At 42.4% G+C, this 19,805-nt stretch overlaps 1 protein-coding gene across 1 annotated transcript in view; it reads left to right on the top strand.

The window, feature by feature from the left end:
• The window catches only part of fsip1 (fibrous sheath interacting protein 1), a 401,721-nt gene that overhangs the window by 223,836 nt on the left and 158,080 nt on the right, over positions 1-19,805 (top strand). The window contains exon 11 of the mRNA XM_069917082.1: positions 9,866-9,991. Coding sequence (XP_069773183.1) covers positions 9,866-9,991 — 126 coding nt within the window. The remainder of the gene's footprint in view (positions 1-9,865; positions 9,992-19,805) is intronic.

Genomic DNA, 19,805 nt, shown 5'->3' with positions numbered 1-19,805 from the left:
TTTGTTTGATCATTTCTCTGGGCATTTTATTATGAAAATCCAAATGCTCTACATTTCTCATTATCCATTCTGCTAGCTACAACTCATTAAAAAACATCTCTCAGAAATTTGTCATTTTTTTCCCTTTCATAAATCCTTGTTAACTTTATGTAATTATTGATATCTGAATACCTCTTCCTCAGTAATATTCAGTATTCTACTCTAAATTAATACAGTACCCTGTATCCGAAAAGCTTGGTTTTGGGGTTTTTTTGGTTGACAGAACAATGGAACTAAGAGGCAGAGTAGCATCATCAGAATTCCTGTATCAGGAGTTAAACAGCAACAACAAACAACGGCAGGCTTTTTGAGTGCCGACGTGATTCCACAAGTGGAAAATTCACATGAAATAATGTTTAGTACTTACCAAAAATAAAATTGATCTCTGCTTACAACAGACGACCACTTCCCCACCGTCGCCACTGGTCCCTGACACCTCCCCACCGCCACCAATGACAGTCCCAACACCTCCCCAACTATGATCCCCACTCCTGCCTGGGAGCCCAGGGTCCCCACTCCTGCCCAGGAGCCCGAGATAACTTCTTTGATCTGGACAGCAGCAAACCCGATATTGAGAATGGAGTCACCATCACCAACTCCGGCTGCAACTGATGCTGAAGACTTGGACCAGGTCCATTTGGCATTTTCCTGGCCAGAAGCAAAGATTTCATTATTTTTCCCTGGTATTGTAATCAAACTGGCACCAACAGAGCATCAGAACCACACATGGGCAAATCAGGTGTTGATTTTTTTTTCCACTTGTGACATCATGTTGGCACTAAAACATTTTTTGGTTTTTGGGTCTTTTGGTTTTCGGATCTTCGTGTATGGAGTACTTGACCTGTAATAGATTACAGGCTATTTGTCAATGTTCCCTACTTATTTTCTCCCTCCTTTTTAAAAAAAAACAAGTAGCAGAGTTACATTACGGTGTAAACCAGAATTGTGAGCTGAAAATCTATTGCAGAAGCTGGAAATAAACCAGCAAGTTGAAAGCTTGTTCCCGATAGTATATTTATAGAATGGAACTGCACCACCCTTCAGGCAAGATTTACATTCCTTAAAAGTTGCCTCAATTATTCCCAAAACAGTAGTTTACCAAGTGATTATTTGAAAACATTTCCTTATGCCCTGGAGTCTGTGTTGGCAAGGAGAAATCAGCCAGAAACTAGTTAGGTCAAGAGTGGCTTCATATTTTCACGGCCAGACCCTCTAATTTAGATCTACAAAGCTTCTTCATGAAGAAATGTATGCATTTCGCAAAAAAATCACTGTCAACATCATAACTGTACAAGAATTCAATTGTATGGCTCTATTTGTTTTACTTTTTCAAAAATGAAGCAGTTCATTTGTAAGCAGATGAGAAAACTGAGGCACCGTGCAACTTGTCTAACTTTCAGTTTTTAACATGATATCATTCTATTGCGGGTTTTTGGAGAGGTCTTGAGATCCAATAATAACATTAAATAACGGCAATTATAAGAACCATGAACATTTTCAAAATGTACACAAGGTGGAGGTGGAAGGATGACTGCAGTTTTTATAACCTTCCTTTCAGTGTGTAAAGTTTGGAATGAGTTAGATGATCAATATTTCTATGGGGAGATACCACCTGACCAAACAAATGGAAGAGCTCCTTCTTTCTCAAGTAATGTCATAAGAACAGGCAGAATTCTTAATGTGATATTTAATCTCAAGGTGACAATGTACCTTCATCTCTGATTTAGTGTTTGAACTGTAAGTCAGGGGAAGATGCTTCCTTTAGAATCAAAGTTTCATATTAGGATCACGTGCCATTTTGCCTCTTTTCTGTGTAATCATTGAACCATAGAGATTGTGCTTTGAAATGTCTTGCATTCAATTGTGGAAATTATTTAATTGATTTATTTCTGTAAAATTCAAACTAGCAAAAGGCTTCTGTATTTAATTTTCATAATCACATAGGATAATCGTCTTGGCAGAATGCAACTGACGTTTCCATATTCTGCTTTTTATGAAAAAGTTTTTTGCAAGATTCTGATTTCCTTTACATTTGAATAATGCTGCTTCTTTTGTAGTAATGAGCAAATGTTCAGTACATTTAGATGGGTACAAGTGCTGTTAGGCATTTTGATCATTTATCTCTGACCAATAGCACCGTGGTCAACTCTTAGAAGGGAAGGATGAAGTCAGGTAGAGTGATAGGTCCTAGGAGATTCAGTGATCAGGTGAACAGAGAGGCTACAAAAGACAATCCAATCTCAGGTCCTTGAGTGCAGGATGACTCTGAGCAGGTGCAGAATATTCTTAAAGGGAGGGTGAGCAGCCAGAGGTTGAGGTACATATTAGTACCAATGATATAGGCAGGATTCGGGTAGAGTTTAGAGAGTTAGGAAAGGAGCTAAAGAGCTGGACCTCCAAAGTGTAATCTCTGGATTACTTGAAACACAGAAGTCTACAGACGTAGTTATTGGAGTAAAAGCACACAGTAAATGCTGGGGGAGTTTAGCTGGTCTTGCAGCATCCATAGGAGGTAAAGATATATTACTTAAATTTTGAGCCTGAGCCGTTTTTCAAGGTATACGCAAAAGCCAGGCAGGCATCTGAATAAAGACTGGGAGAGAAAAGTAGAAGAATAGGAGGGTTAGTCTCTACTAACCCTTAGAGTAAAGGAACCATTAGGGAGCAGACATCACAATAAGATTGAGTTCAATTTGAGTTTTAACAAGGAGAAACTAAAGTCAGATCTGTCAGTATTTCAGTGGAGTAAAGGGAATTACAGTGGCATAAGAGAGGAACTGGCCAAAGTAGATTGGAAGGGGAAGTAGAGGGAAGATAGCAGAGCAGTAATAGATGGAGTTTCTGCAAGAAATAAGGAAGGTGCTGGATAAATACAGACCAAAAAGAGGAAATATTCAAATGGAAAAATGTCAAACTAGCAAGGGAAGCCAAAGGCAACATAAAAGCAAAAGAAAGGGCATACATGGAAGCAAAAAATAGTGGAAGATTGAGGATTGGGAGTTATTAAAATTTGTCGATAGCTAAAAAAACATAAAGAGGGAAAGATAAAGTATGAAAGAAGGCTATCAAATAATATCAGAGAATATAAAGCTTCTTCAAGTATGTAAAGAGTAACAGGTGAGAGTAGATATAGGTGTAATGATAGTGATCATGTTTGCACTGCTACTAGCAATGTCTTAAGGATCATAGTTCCTGTTTGACTGTACTTGGCTGCCAGCAGGGAGCTCAGACAAATGGAGAGACTGCTGTATGAGAGATCTGTAATGGAGGTCGACATGCCTCATGGTTGCTGCTTCCAACCACTTTAAAGAACCTTTTCCTTCATCCATGTGTTGTCTAAGAACTCACACATATGAATACAAAATGAAACAATAGGACCAGTAGAAAATTACACTGGAGAAAGAATAATGGGAGACAGAGATGGCCGAGTAACTAAATGTATTTTGCATCAGTTTTCAGTGGGGAAGACATTAGCATGTGCCAGATGTGGAAGGGTATCAGGGAAGTGGTGAATGCAGTTACTATTTCAAGGAGAAAGGTGCTCCGAAAGCTGAATGGGCTAAGGATGGATAAGTCACCCAGACAAGATGGATTGCACCCTCAGGTTCTGATAAAAGTAGCAGTAGAAATTGTGGAGGCATTGATAATGATATTTCAGGAATCATTAAATTCTGGTATGGTTCTGGAGGACTGGCAAATCGCAAATTCAAGAAGGGAGGAAGGCAACAGAAAGGAAATTAAAGACCAGTCAGCCTGACATCAGTAGTTGGGAAGATGTTGGAGTCAACTGTCAAGAATGAGGATACAGAGTACGTGGAGGCACATGACAAAATAGGTCAAAGCTAGAATGGTTTCCTAAAGGGAAAATCCTGCTTGACAAATCTATTGGAATTTTTTGAAGAAGTGACAAGCAGGCTATATAAAGGAAATGTAGTGTGGACTGTGGAGGCTCATGTGACCTCTCCACCAGGAACCTGGTTGCAATGTTGCTTTTGGATAGTCATGTGACCTCCGGCTGAAATCTAGTTGGAAGTCATCTCACCTGCCAATCAAGGTGCTGCACATGAGGTATTTAACAAGATCAGAGCCCATGATATAACATGAAACTTACTAGCGTGGGTAGAGCATTGGATGATTGGCAGGAACCAGAGAGTCTGAATACGGGGACCATATTCTAGTTGACTCCCAGTTGCCAGTGGAGTTCCACAGGGATGTATGTTGGAGGTTTCTATTTTTTCAAAATATATTAAACGAGCATCAGAAACAACTTCGTACACATTACACAGATATACATTGTGCTCATATTTTCTTGTCTTTTAACAGGAAAATCAACACATATATACACAAATATTCACATACGCCCTCAGAAACAAGCCAGAACCCTGTGGGCCCTGACCACATTGGCACCTTTGCTGACAGTATCATTGGTTATATTACCTATTATACTGGTACAACATTCTCACAGTTAGTCTTTTACTTCAAAAGCACTCGTAATTCAGAGAAATAACGCATAAAGGGTTGCCATTTATGGAAACATTTTTCAGTCAACCCTCTTAATATGTTTTTGTTTTTTCTCCAGTTTAATAAAGAAACTGATATCCTTAATCCATTGTGTGATAGAAGGACCCTGATCAGACATCCAGTGTATCAAGATTAGATGCTTGTCAAAGAGTGATATAAATGCTATCACATCTTTCTGCAGGGAATTAAGGGAGTTGTCAGGTATTCCAAATATTGCAGTCAACAGGTAGGGTTGCAAATTTACATTAAATTTTTCAGATAGGGTGGTTTGGCTCTATGAGTCTGTGCTGCCTAACTGACACCCCATTAACCTTGACGCTGGTACGTTTTTGAAGGTTAGCGATCAGGACTGGAGTTCGAATCCTGCTCAGACTGTAAGGAGTTTGTACTTCCTCCCTGTGTCTGTGTGGGTTTTTCCCAGGGGCTCTGGTTTCCTCACACCATTCTAAATATACCAGGGGCTGTAGCTTAATTGGGTGTAAATTGAGTGGCAAGGGCTTGTGGGCCAAAATCACCTGTTACCTTGCTGTATGTCTACATTTAAATTTAAATATATTTTTTTTTTAAAATAGTGTGCTAAACACTCCACTCGAGAACCCTTGTATTTTGGGGCACTGATGAAACATGTGACTTAGATTTCTGGATAAATGGCTGACAGTCTGGATTTTGAAAAGTAAATCCTGTACAGCACTTTGAACTGAATAAGTCCCAAGTGAGCTCAGGATGCGGTAGAATGAATTCCCTCAGTAGCCTCTTCCCACAGATTCTCCTCAACTTCCATTTCCAACTCTTTGTTCCCATCCTCTCTTTATTTTGGAAAGTGAATGACTTTTTATTGTTCATTCGACGCCTTTGGGTGGCGTCGTAAGCTATAAATGTTGAAATTGTTCCTTTCACTCCTGGATTATTTGATACTAGACCTAGAGGGTTTTTCGGCAGGTAACTGAGGGAAGTTTAGGAAAGACTTTGAAATAAAATGTCGAATCTGAAAGTAACAAAATAAATATGATGCAGGTAAACCATATGTGTGTGACAGAGGTGAAGCTGCTAAACTCCATCCGCATAAAGATCTTGAAGATATTTAATACCTTAGGTTTGCCATGTATTAAAAAAGAATCTGTGACTGAAAGTAAAAATAAGTGATTGTTATTTAAGGACCCTGAACAGATGCCAGTGGCCACTTAAACTCAAGTCCAACCTGGTACAAATTCTTACTGTATTGAGCACCACTGGTTTGTCGGTGTTGTTGGATGGTTTTCTGGGGATTGAAAAATATACTATAATGGATAAAGACGACAGTTTACAAGATGATTCTTCCAATTTACACCAGGATAGCTCAGGAAAATACACCCAGTAACTTAGCTTATGTACAGAATATATGTGCTGCCCAGTAGTGAAATTGGGAAGAGCAGGTCCTCCACTAACCTTACAGTTTTGCAATCATGCGTTTTGAACCCTTAGAGATTTCTCATTCCAAATAAAGGAGTGAATTATTTTATCCAGTGACAGTTACCCTGCCCCCCCCCCCCACCCCAACAACCCAGCCAGCCTCGAAGCCATTCAAGGAGGTGACTCATTGGAACTATCCCTTGGGCTGACAGTTTGGCCCAACCTCATATGATAATGCAAGATAGGCAATGCACACTCCAAATGGCAAAGGTGCGACTGATCCTTTGACGTGGGCCATCGATATATTCTGGCTTCAACCTGTTGATGGAAATCATGTCAGCTTTTCCGTTCCTGTCAATCACAAAAGTTTGGGTGGCGTCGTAAGACCTGAAAAGGACCATCATAAATGGGCTGAAGTGGTTTGCGAACAGCATCTGAACAGATGCCAGTGGCCACTTAAACTCAAGTCTAACCTGGTACAAATTCTTACTGTATTGAGCACCACTGGTTTGAAGATGGAGGGTTATGGGCATTGTGCAGGGAGGTGGGACTAGAAAGGGGTGTTTGGTTCGGTGCGGACTAGAAGGGCCTAATGGCCTGTTTCCGTGCTGTAATTGTTATGTTATGTTATCATGCCGAAGGAACACACGAGAACAGCATTGTAAATCATTCAGCACATAATAAAAAAGGGGGATCATCAGTTTAACCTCCCCAACTGCTCCTGTAAGGGGTTTAACCACATCACTATCCATTTTAAAATTAGCATTGTTTATTGTCTATTCCAATGATCTGGGTGATAATGTGGGAAATTGGATCAGCAAGTTTGCTGGCACTAAGATTGGAGGTGTTGTGGACAGCGAGGAAGGCTTTCAATGCTTGCAGGGGGGATCTGGACCAGAAAATGACAGATGGAATTTAATTTCGACAAATATGAGGTGTATTTTGGAAGGACAAACCAAGGTAGGACATACATAGTAAATGGTAGGGCACTGAGGAGTGCAGAGGAACAAAGGGATCTGGGAGTACAAATACATAATTCCCTGAAAGTGGTGTCACATATAGGCACTGTTGTAAAGAAAGTTTTTGGCCTTCATAAAAGAATTGAGTACAGGAATTGGGATGTTATAGTAAGGCCAAATTTGAAATATTGTCTGCAGTTCTGATTGCCAAATGACAGGAAGGTTATTAATAAGATCGAAAGAGTGCAGAGATTTACTAGGTCTTTAGGAGATGAGTTACAGGGAAAGGTTAAACAGGTTGGGACTATATTCCTTAGAACATAGAAGGATGAGGGGAAATTTGATTGAGGTTTACAAAATTATGAGGGGAATAGGCAGAGTAAATGCAAGTAGGCTCTTTCCACTTAGATTAGGAGAGATAAATACAAGAAGACATGGCTTTAGGGTGAAAGTTTGAGGGGGAACATTAGGGGAACTTCTTCACTCAGAGAGTGGTAGGAGTTTGGAACTTGCTTTCATCTGACGTGGTAAATGCGGAGTCACTCTTAGGTTTTAAGGATAAATTGAATAGATGCATGGATGGGAGTGGTTTGGAGGGATATGGAATGGGTGCAGGTCAGTGGGACTAGCGGAATGATGTTTCTGCATAGACTAGAAGGCCAAATGGTCTGTTTTCTGTGCTGTAGTTTTCCATGATTCTATGGTTCTAAGGTACTGTGAGCTTGTAGGGTCACCACTTGTAACAGCACTGATTCACCACAGCTTACAAACAAATAAAGAAAACCCTCATTTTTTCAGCACATCATGAAGTCGACCTTTTTATTATTCACTGGACACAACATTCAACTCCCCAAACACCACCCAGCCAAACTCCTCTGACCTTCTCATTGGCTCACTGCCAAATGGCTGATCCTGTCACTCTCATTCTCCTCCTCCTGCACCTGAGATTCATCACCTGTACACTGACGCTTAACCCACCCACGCATGCACGCTATTACTCCCATGCGTTGATATCATCAGCGGTATATGGCACCACTCCTGACGAAGGTAAGTACGCGATCACGACAAATTTGGCATCGTGCTCAGTGCAGATACATGGGCCAAAGGGTCTGTTCTTGACTGCTCCGATGTTTAGATTGTAGAAAAATACAAAAACATCTTCAGTTGCTCATCTTAAGGCATCTGGTTTTGAATTGGAATCCAAACTATACATTTTTCATGATTTAATTTGTATCTGCTTAATACATTTGATATTACTAATATTGATCAAAATCCATCGATTACAGACTGCGCACCAAGTGTGGCCTAACCGAAGTTTTATACAGGTGCATAATTAGTTGGAGTTCAACAAGAAAACACAGTTGCTGGGGTCGAGTATAATACACTCAGCATGACACACAGCATCAATAGGAAGTATAACTTTCTTACTTTTATACTCAATGTCCCACCCAATGAAGGCAAGCATACTGTTACGAGCCCAGAGGACCCCGAAACCCAGGAGCAATAGATATTCATCAAGACAAATGTTTACTTAAACAAAAGTTGCTTTTAATTATCTTTAAACATGAAAAGAGGATCACACTTTAACTTATCACTATTGACTTAACTAACCTAACGACCCCCTTCTAACGTGCACATGTATGTAATGTGTACGTTCAGAAAAGTTCTTGGGTTCACAGTCCAATCTCCCTTCTCATTCCTCCAAGTTCACTGGTTGCAGGGAATTCTTATACTGTGCACAGAATTTAACATTTATAAAGTTCCCCAGGCTTTGGTGCTTGAAAGGTAAATGGTTACTGCTCAAGAAGGTTCTTGTTGGTTTTCTGAGAGAGGTTTGTTGTATGCTGGACACCCACAACTGATTCCTTTTTAATCAGCCACTTCAGTGACTTGCTGAAGAAATCTGCCACCTCGGTTCAGGGTTCTTTCAGGTCACCACAGAGTTCCTTTTTGTTTCCCTTATTTCAAGTGAAACATTAGGCAGCCTGTCCTCTCCTCTTGCATGAACCACAAGGGCTTTGACCAAGCTGAACCAAGCACTCACAACCTGTCTTCCAAATGGGGTTTTTTCCACAAGCTTTCCGGCTTGTCCTGATCCAGTCCCAGCTGCTACTACTGACTGAAGCACTGCAAAACTGATCTGTGTGTGTGTGTCTCTCTCTCTCAGAGAGAAAAACCTGCTTGACTCTCTCTGCTTGCAAAACCACATGACCCTCCTAGAACAGCAAGTTCCACTGCAGACAGTCTGCAGCTCTGACAAGCTCTTTCATCTGTTGCCTTTTTGTAAACAACAGTCCATTAGTGAAGTCTCTTGGGCACTTTCCAAAGGTTTTGCAAAGGCTCTGGGGCCAACATGTCTAGCATGAGCAGAGCTCCAGTATTTTAAATAAGATCTGTTTTAAAGTGTTTGTATGTTTACCTACTCTAAAAAAAAAACCTGCCCCAATTTATCTCCCAAAAAACATATCTATATTCTGTCACAATACCATATACCAGAAAGTATCACATTTTCATAAGGTATTTATGCAGATCAATGACAACATCTTCAACAAGCCAACAGCTTTTGGCTATCACTGGCTTCCTTTGAAGAATCCTTCTCATTCCTGCAGGTTCTATTTTAGTTACATCTGTCCTGACGATGTCACCTTCCGTGTCAGTGCTTCCAATAGGTCTTTCTTTCCTGTCAACCATGAGACTTCCCCCACCCCCTCACCAACCCATCATGTTGATTGAAAGATGACAGGCCATCAATTTGAAAGTTATTTTTGATTATTCCTTGTCAGATACTGTCTGATCAGCTTAGCATTTACTCAGATTTATTGGTTTACCTAATTCATTTTTTCATCATTTTGTGGTTTTTCTGATCATTTTGCATTGAACTTAAGAATTTTATGATATTAGGAATTTGATTAAAATCAAAATTTGTGCTAAATATTTTCAATCCAACTTATTTCCAGAGTTCCATGGATAGTTTTTCAGAAATTGGGCCAGGAGAGGAGGTCCTTGTTCAATTACGTGATGAACGGGAGCAACATTTGCGAATGGGAGAGATAGAAAGACAGTTGAAATGTCTGGAGACATCCGTAAGTAAAAGATTTGCATTACGAGTTTTGTAAATGAAATAATCTGATGTGTTGAGGCATGGTTGTTGGGGAGTGCAGTCATGGATTTGAGAAAGTTGCAACTGAGACTGAAATGGTTAATTTTCTTATTTATATGATAACATTATCCATGGTTCATAATTACACTTAACACATTCAGAGTTATATGCAATCTTGGTCCAAAGGGATGAAACTGTTTATTTTGTAAGACAAAGTTCACAAGCAATTGTTATTGGACAGAAACTTTTGGATGGTGCCCATTGTTGTCCATTGGACATAGTATGCAGCCCCTCAGCTTCGCGTCACCTGCGGCAGGCTGGGAGCACAGAAGTGCAGTTATTTTTTTATTTCACATAATTTTAAAAGTTACTTCTATCAGACATTTAAAAGCAGTTACAAAGCCTTTGACAATAGCAAAAATACTTGGGATGGGGGTCTCAGAATCCATCCCCAGTATTGCCCAGTCATCAGATCAGCAAATGATAAACGCAGCTGCAATAAAATTGTGGAAGTGGTGAGCATAGGAGCGCCCCGTTTCAAGCATGACATAGCGTGACGATATTATCCAAAATCTACTTTCCTTGGAAGAAGCAGCCTTAGATCTCTGCTAAGGTCTTGGCAATCCGGATAAAGTTTCATTTTAATTGTTTTTAAAAAAATCTCCATATCATCACACAATGTTTACAATGAGTTTGTTAATGAAAGACTTTAAAACTGTTGAAGATGAATCCCTATGAACTTATAAAACTCATTAAGTTGTAATTTTGGTTTGCTTTTCAAAATATCCGTGAATGTGAACTTCACTATCAGGCTCTGTTGCCACCTTTTATCGAGGGAATAATTATGAAAAAAAATGTTATTTATTTAGTGCTTTGGAGTGCGTGAGTACAGCAATCCAAGGCAGAGTATCATTTGCTTTTGGAAGAGCTCAAATAGCTTAATGGTAAGGTTGGTTCCAAGTTAAATCCTAAATTCAAGACTCACCATGGCATTTGTGGAATTTAAATTCAGTTAATATTCTGGGATTTTAAATATATTAATCTACAGCAATGATGACCACAAAACAATTGAACTGTCCAAAAACCCATTTGGGTTCACTAATGTACTTTTGTGGAAGAAATCTGCTTCTTTTATTCAGGTTAGTCTATATATGACTTCAGATACACAAATATTGTTGACTCTGAATAACCATTCAATCTCAGGTTCAAGGTTCCTTTTGATGTCACATAGGAATACATAAAAATGTAATATGCATGTTATTCTTCAAGTTTTGTCTGTGCAAGGCAAGCAAAGAGTTGTCAAGAGAATTGTCTGGTGCCCCTAACAATTCTTAGAAAGAGAAGCAAAAGAGAGTTCCCTCAGAGGTACCAATACCTAGTCTCCACAGCTTGCAGCCTATGTGGGTCCTTGGGCTGCAAATTGCCTGTGTGAGGCCTTTCAGCTGCTCACCCCCTCGCTAGTCTGCTGCTGTGGTCACCTTCCTGAGGGTCATGTCCGACGCTTTTCCATTTCAATAGAGTGTTTTCTCCCCATTTCTGGTGCCCTGTATCAGACCACTCTTCTAGAGTTTGCACCCATCATGGTACATTGTCCAGTACAGATGCTATTAACTTAGGTACAGACCTCTGTGAATGCAGGATTTTAAAATAAAACATTGTCAGCTTCCTTAACAGGCTATTTAAAGCCTTTACAGAGCCGCTTGCACCACTCTCTCCTCTCCCAGCTCCGAACTAGCAGAACTGCTGCTGATAAATCACCTCCGGGAGCACCCCCTTTTTTCCCCAAGAACCATTAGAGATCAGCAGTTTATGCAAGGTGTGCAGCAATGCCCAGGCACTGAAAAATGAACAAATTAAAAACAAGTCTTTTTAAATCAGATTTTTTGAAACATTTTGTAGAAGTTGAAAAATGGCATTTTTACACATGTGTATGACAATAAACTCTCTCATCATTTCATCGTAATCATTATCTACATTCTGCAGCTTGATGACTAAAGATAGAGTTTCTTTGGAGGTAATAGAGGTTGTCCATTTCCTATTTGGAATGTGTATGAGAATCATAAAACATACAGCATAGAAACTGGCCCTTTGGCCCTTCTAGTCTGCACCAAACTATGATCCTGCCTAGTCCAGTCATTCTCAACCTTTTTTTTCCCATTCACATACTACCTTAATTAATTCCTTACTAACCACAGAGTTCCTATGGCATCCGAAGCCGATGCAAAAGAAAGCATTTGCCTAAAGAGAACAAGCACCTTCTCTTCTTTAATCTGTATACTATCCATGGCCTCTCTGCTGGTTTGCCTCACTCTGTGCTAGTTCCCTGAGTAAATACTGATGCAAAATAAAAAATTAATATCTCCCCCATCTCTTCTGGCACCAGGGTTGGTGCCAAGGGTGGGTATACACAGGCATTGCCCACCCAATGCGAGGTGCTATGCCCCCTGTATGGTCGTGGCCATCGCTTGCTGTCAGACCCACCCCCACCCCCTCCTGCATCACTGGCATGCATCTTGTGTCACTAGTGTCTAGCTTGAAGCATGCTAGCGACTCTCTGCCTGCCCCTGGCTGTGTTACTAGTGTGAGAGATGAGTAAAACTAATATGAAAATATGAAAGATGAAGAAAGCCAATATGAATAGGATAAGGATAGATAATAGATAATAGAATGTAGGAAGTAAAGTTAGTCTGAATAAGATAAGGGTCTTCTAGCCTTTTAGAGAGATTCAGCAAGTTCCGCATATGTAATTAGTAAGCCTTAGACAAAATTAGCAAGTTCTGCATATAAGAAGTTAGTAAGCTCTGAGGGTCGGGAAGGTGTGAATAAGGACAATGACATGATGGGACACCGACAGGATACCCCCTGGTCCTCCAAGTTTACAGAAACAGCACGTAGGCAGACAGGATTGCCTAATGCCAAACTCATCCAGGAGGCAGAAGAATGTAAGGGGGAGGGTACTTCTATACTGAAATAAACTGTATAAAAGTTGGGTGAGCCCCAGTGTGTGTGTCTATTCCCAGGGGAAGGGGAAAGCACCAAACTTTGCATTGTTGTATAATAAATGTTCTTTGTTCTCAATTTTTGTCTCGAGCAATTTCTGTGAAGGTACTTCTGTTTCTCACACTAGCATGTGTCAGTATCGTCTGGTGATGCTTGATGCAATAAAAGCAGCACCCTCTTCTAGTCTCCTACATCGAAGGGATGCATGGTGTTAGCATTTGTTGGCAGGAAGGTCCCAGCATCCAATAGCACCTCCCCACTCTCCCCCCCCCCCCCCCACCCCCCAAGTCGGCAGATAGGTCCCAGCATTCAACAGTGCCCGGACCCTGTCTGGCTCCATACTGTCGGACTCTGGCTTTACCTTACTCTTAATTTAGTCTATGTGTAGTCTGAGTCCAGCGTGTTCTTTGAATGAAGTGATAGGAGAAGGTATTCGGTTCAACAGTCAATTTATTACACAGCACAAGAATAAAACTTAACAGAGCTCTGGGTCACTCATTAGTTCATAGGTCACCTGCACAGTGAGCTACTCCCCAAGACTGACCCCTATTGTCCAGTTGGTTCAGTTTATATAGGTCAACCTTATCATACAGAACAAAAGTTGGCTTCCTTTGCTAGATTTCATTATCATACAGAACAAAAGTTGTCTTCCTTTGCTAGATCTTTTTGCATAAGGGTTATCACAAGTCATCTCCTGTTTTGCAGATATCTGGGGTGTAGCACTCCCATCTTAATCCTCCAGGCCAGACTATCCTGTTGTTTAGATCTGAAATTAATTCATCCCCAGATATTTCTAATCACCATTCGGTCCCTGTCTGGCCAATTTCTGCTGTTCTCTTTAACACCTCCTCGTGCCTTAATCTTCCTCCTAGACTGGTTTTCCATTCCCTTTGTTTCTTGCAGGCCATTCTTTGTTCTGATCTGGCCTGTGTCTCCTGTGCTACTCACCACCTCCTTTAGTTTGAGCATTCCTCCTAAATCGTTTTATGCATTTCCTCTCCCTGTATTTTGGAGCAGACAATTTTGCTCAGCCATCTTTGCTCCATGCTGTGATTGCCACTTAATCACATTCTTCTTTTTCCCAGAACCATGCAGTAAATATACACTTATTAATTAATCATTTATTTCATACTGTTTTAACCCCTAGATTCCAACAGTCCCCCTTTTGGTCTCATGAAAATGAGACCAACCACCTGTTACCTTATTAGACCGAGACCTCAGGAGTTATTGCAAGGGCCGGCATCTCTGACTTCTTGTAGTCACTATACTCTTGGGAGGGCAGTAGTGACAAATACATGCCTTGGGGTCTGGGGATGTCTCTCTGTGACAACGCTCGTTGAATCAGGCACTGGAGGCAGGGAAGGATGCACGGGATCAGGACCAATGCCAACACCACAACTCCAGTAACTAGCACTGCAGTCTGTATCCATCCCCAGGCTCCAGAGAACAAGTTTCCCAGCCATGAGCTGCCCCAGGGTCGCCAGGTCTGAACCGGGACATGAGCTAATTTGCGAATGCCAGATGAAATCTCTTTTACTGCTTTCCCATTGTCATCGATTTTTAAACAACAATTAGTGAGATTCAATTTCCCACACACTCCCCCTTCAGTGGCTAACAAGTAGTCTAAAGCTAAGCGGTTCTGAAACACCGTGGCCCTAATCTGTTGCTGCTCTTCTGCCAACAGATCAAGGGCTGCGGCGGTGTCATTGGTGATAATTTCCAAAATAGCTTATAAACGAATCAGACGGTTTAACATGTAAATTGGGGTTCGATATCCCCAGGACCCATCCTGGGCCCAAGTGGCAGATCCATAATAAGAAATAATGCGCTCTGGAGGCCAGTCCTCTCCCCACTCACCGATCTTTAAATCCCTCTTCTGGCGGAGCCCCTGATATACACGCGCTGCTAACTGATGGGAGTCGTTCTGTGGTAACAGCACAAATTGTGGTTGAATGATACCTATACAGCACATTCCCCTCCAGTCTGGCTCCAAAAAAGTGTAAGCCATATTCCCACAAATCCAATATAAACCCTCTGGGGCAAATCCGTGTGGATAGGGATGAGCCCAAAATTGTCTGAGTGAGGGAACCCCTTCATATGGATTAACGCCCGTGCAATTCCATACCCCTTTCCCATGGGAGTTATCTGTTATAGGTCTGCAATGTGTTACCTTCTGTGGGGATAGGAACCACCGGGGTCGCTGAGGATGCCATCGAGGGAACTTCCCCAAGATCTTAACCCTTGTGCACCTCGAATCTCCTTTATAATGCTTGCATTGCTCCTTCCTGATACATTCCTCTCCTTATGGGTGATTAGCTAGATGCCATGTCTGGCGGGGGTGCGTTTCATCTGCCGATCCGTGAAAACTCATCAACTCCCACACTTCCAGGGGCTCCCCGCTCCATGGTCATGATCCATCTCTTGTGGGTCCCCCACATACCCAACAGTTTTTAACCCCTAAGAGTTCTGCCATAGTTTGGCAAAGGTCTACCCATCTATTGTCCCCTACTCTGTGAGTGGCAGCCTGGCGTTTAGCGTTGGCATAGATATCCCCCTTATCTCTGTCCCATACGTATGGTTGTTTTCCCTTTTGCCACATGGGGTCCCACTGTATCCTCTGAATGGGAATTGAGCCCCCTTTCTCCTTATCTTGGTCTCCCTCCGGGGCACAAAACCATGTTACTCCTTGGGGACAGCGGTCTCGATTTGGCGTGAACTGTAAAGAGCCCTTATTGAATTTAACATCATACACTTGTCCATTATGCACACACTTACGTCCCGTGTGAGTCCCCACACAGTGTTCAGGAAAGTTAGTCCAATCAGCAAAGTACTGTTCTTTTTCGTTGTGCGACCCCCAGGCCGAGTGCACACACTTTGTACAGTGGTTTTCTACTCCAGCCCCTTCAAGGGCTCGGAATACCAGTACCCATAGTCCCCACATAGTATTCATCCCAGCTCCTTTCATTGTTTTGATGCCAATAAATTGATTATGCCGTCAACCACTGATACACAGTCACCGTAGTCCAATAGTCTCTTTAAAAAAGGGACGTTAAGTGTTCTTAGTCCGTGGTTGCTTCACAGGTTCTCAGTCACCTCCGTTCGAATCTGTTCCAGTGTCCGTGTCGGTGGGTCCTTTGCTGCACACTGACTCCAATGATACCACGTCTCGCCTTTTCCTTGTAGTCGAACCGCGTGGGACGTCCTCTCCACCACTCTGTAGGGTCCTGTCCACCTGGGCTCCGACCACTTTCTTTTGATGACCTTTAGCAGAACCCACTCCGCGACTGAAGGTATCGGTGTTTCCCCTTCTCTGTTGGGACTTGTGACACCAGAGCCGTTAGTTTTTCATAATAAAGCTTGCTTCCCATTGAGCTTACCTCATTCTTCGTAGTCTGAATTCCGGCTCCCGGTCCTGGAAACTGGTGCCCTGTTTGTAGTTCATATGGAGTAAATCCTGTCACAGAACTTACCGAACTCCTTATTGACATTAATGCCAGGGGCAACGCATCCACCCAATTTAGTTTGGTCCGTGCCTGTACTTTCCCGATCTTACCTTTTATTGTTTGGTTCATCCTCTCCACTTTCCCTTGGGATTGCGGATGGTACACCGTTCCAAAGGCATGTTTCAATCCCAACATTGCTTCTACCTCCTGTAGATCATTATTCTTAAAATGACTTCCATTATCAGACCTAATTTTTCTAGGAAATCCGTGTCTCGGAATATACTGGTTGATCAGGAATTTACATACCGTCCTTGCATCTTCTCTTTTGGCAGGGATTGCCTCCGGCCACCCTGTGAACACATCTACTGCTACTAAGAGGTATCGATAGCCACTTACCCTCTCAATCATGTCCATATAATCAAGTACGATTTCCTGCCCTGGTAACTTAGGTAGTGGGAACTGACCTTCATGTGGCTTTACAGTCGCCTTTACATTGAAAGCTATACATACCTCACACTCTCTAATATGGTTCTCCACCATCGCCGGCAGGAAGGGGTGCCACCAATGTATCAAGTACCTTATCATCTGCTTCTTTCCACAGTGTGTTAGCCCATGCGCCTCCTCGAGGAGGGGTTTCATGAGTCCAGATGGTAAGACTGGCCTCCCGTCTATCTATCTCCATAATCCTTGATCCTTGGTTGCCCCCCTTTCCTCCCATACCATCCTTTCCTGAGGTGATGCCTTTGGTTGTTCCTGTACTATTACTTCTACCCTACACGGTGGTAATAAGTCATGTGCTGTTCTGTCTGCCTGTATCATAATAAACTGAGGGCCGTATCCTGCTGCCCTTTTAGCGGCCATGTCCGCTTCCTGATTTCCCCGAGCCACCATCGTATCTGTTCTATCATGTCCTTTACATTTAAGAACTGCTAATGCCCTTGGTTTCAGGAGGGCCTCAGCCAGTTTCCTAACGTCCTTCTCGTGTTTAATTGGGGTCATTGCTGCTGTTAAAAACCCACTTCTAATCCATTGACTAAGTTCAACCTGTATTGTCCCTACCACACATGCCGAGTCTGTATATATATTGACCTCCTTCCCTTCTGCCCATTCTAATGCTGCTATCATTCCCTGTAGTTCTGCGAGTTGTGCTGACTCCTTTCCTCTCACTGTCCCTGTAATGATTTCTTCAAATCCTCCTGTAGTTTTTCGTACCACCGCATAGGCAGCTTTCAATCCATCTGTGGGGTGTCTGTAACAACACCCATCTGTAAACAAGGTTTCATCTGGTTCTCTTAAGGGTGTAGCCTGTAAGTCAGGTCTTATTTTAATATCCTTCACTACCCTCTTCTCACAACAGTGTGGTTCTCCCTCTCCCATATTGTCTGCCATGTTAATGCCTTCATGGGTAAATGTAACATTTGGAGCATTCAGGATCTTTTCTAGTCTCGTCTGCCTTAGTGAAGTCATTGTAAATGCTGTCGAGCTCACAAATGCTACAATGCTATGTGTTGTTAATACCGTCAGGCCATGTCCCATTACTATGTGTGCCACCTTTTGTAAAATCTTTGCTACTCCCGCTGCATGTCTCGTACATGGTGGGTGTCTGTCTTCCGTTGGGTCTAGTGTGATACTCACATACATGAGCACACATCTTCCACCCCCTTTTTTCTGAAAAAGAACACCATTAATTGTGTGTGCTTTTTCAGAATCATCCAAAAAGAAAGGTTGTTTATAATTTGGAATCGCCAAATCTATAGCTGTTGTAAGAGCTTGCTTCAGTAGAATAAAACTCATCTCAGCCTGTGCAGTCCAATCAAGTGTAGCTCCCAGATTCCTCATCCCCTGCTCATTCACTAAAGTTCGCAGTGGATGTGTCAACTCACCATACGATGGGATAAACTGCCTACTATAACCTGTCAAACCCAAAAACGAAAGCATTTCCTTAACTGTCTTTGGTTTTGGATGATGTAGTATCGCTGTTCGATGTGCAGGGGAAATCGCTGAGACCATTCTACCTAAAAAGGAGACCACTTGTCTACAACATTGCAACTTTAAACGAGAGACTTTAAAACCTGCCTTGAACAGCTGCACTAGCAGGAGTTTTGTGGCCTCCAAACAGGAGACAGGCTCAGGTGCTGCCAATAAGATATCATCTACGTACTGGATCAGAACTACCCCACATGGCAGTACTAGCCACCCCAGCTGTTCTTTCAAAACCTGATTGAAAATCCCTGGGGATAAGATAAAGCCCTGCGGAAGTCTAGTATAACGTAGCTTTCTACCTCTATACGTGAAAGAAAACACATCGCTTAATTGTTCTGCCAGCGGCAAACAAAAGAAAGCATTTGCTAAATCTATGCAAGAGAACCACTTGTGGTCAGGGGTTAAAGCAGTCATGGCAGTATATGGGTTCGGTACTGGAACTGTGGGTGTTCGCACAATACCATTGATGCGTCTTAAATCATGGGCCATCTGATATTTGCCCATCTCCTGTTTCGGAACAGGTAAGATGGGTGTATTCCAATTTGAGCACGAATGCTCCAACACCCCTGAATCCATTAAGCCCTCAATGGCCTTTGCCAGACCCACCTCAGCTTCAGGTTTGTGGGAATACTGTGTCTGCCAAATTGGAGTATAATCTGACAGTTCGAAGGTTATGGGATCAGCCTGCTGACAAAAACCCACATCTGCTAATCCCACTGACCACAGGTTCTCAGGGAGAGAATCTAGCATAGGGGCCGAGTCGGGGTGACCATCTTCTCTCTACCATGAAAGCGTTCAATCTGTCTATGCTCAAGGAGGACTCGATCATTTGTCGGGTACAAAATCCTGTACGCCTGACCAGATGAGGAGAACTGCACTGTCGGCATTTGGGTATCGGACCAATCCCTTAAGGCCATCAAGTTCCGACACATCGGTCCCACATCTTTTGCCTGGTGAGCAGTGCCAATTGCAAGGGTGACATGCGGAACGGCCTCACCTGCCATCACATACCACTCCAGCTGTTCAGATGTCAGTGCTACCATAGCTGCCACTCCCTCCTTTCCTACCACTATGTAGTCTGAATTAATCTCCCATTGTATGCCCTCTACCTCTTCATAAAAGGCATGCTGATAAATTTCATCCCCATCTCTATCGTAAAAGAGGGTAACATGGAGGGGGTCCAAGGGAGGGGTATACGGGTGTGACGTCTGGATCCACGGCTTCCATTGATTATAAAGCTTTAGCAGCCCTCCCTTCTGTGGGTCCTCTGGTTCCAGCAGCCCCCAGTAAATGTCAGCCCATAGTCCCTCAGACGCGGATCCTCCAGCGGCTGCCAACAACATCTGAGAACCGGAATGAAGTGTAGTTAAT

Source organism: Narcine bancroftii, chromosome 2 (assembly GCF_036971445.1).
Source record: "Narcine bancroftii isolate sNarBan1 chromosome 2, sNarBan1.hap1, whole genome shotgun sequence".
Classification (NCBI taxonomy): Eukaryota; Metazoa; Chordata; class Chondrichthyes; order Torpediniformes; family Narcinidae; genus Narcine; species Narcine bancroftii.
This window is presented reverse-complemented; position numbering and strand designations above follow the sequence as displayed.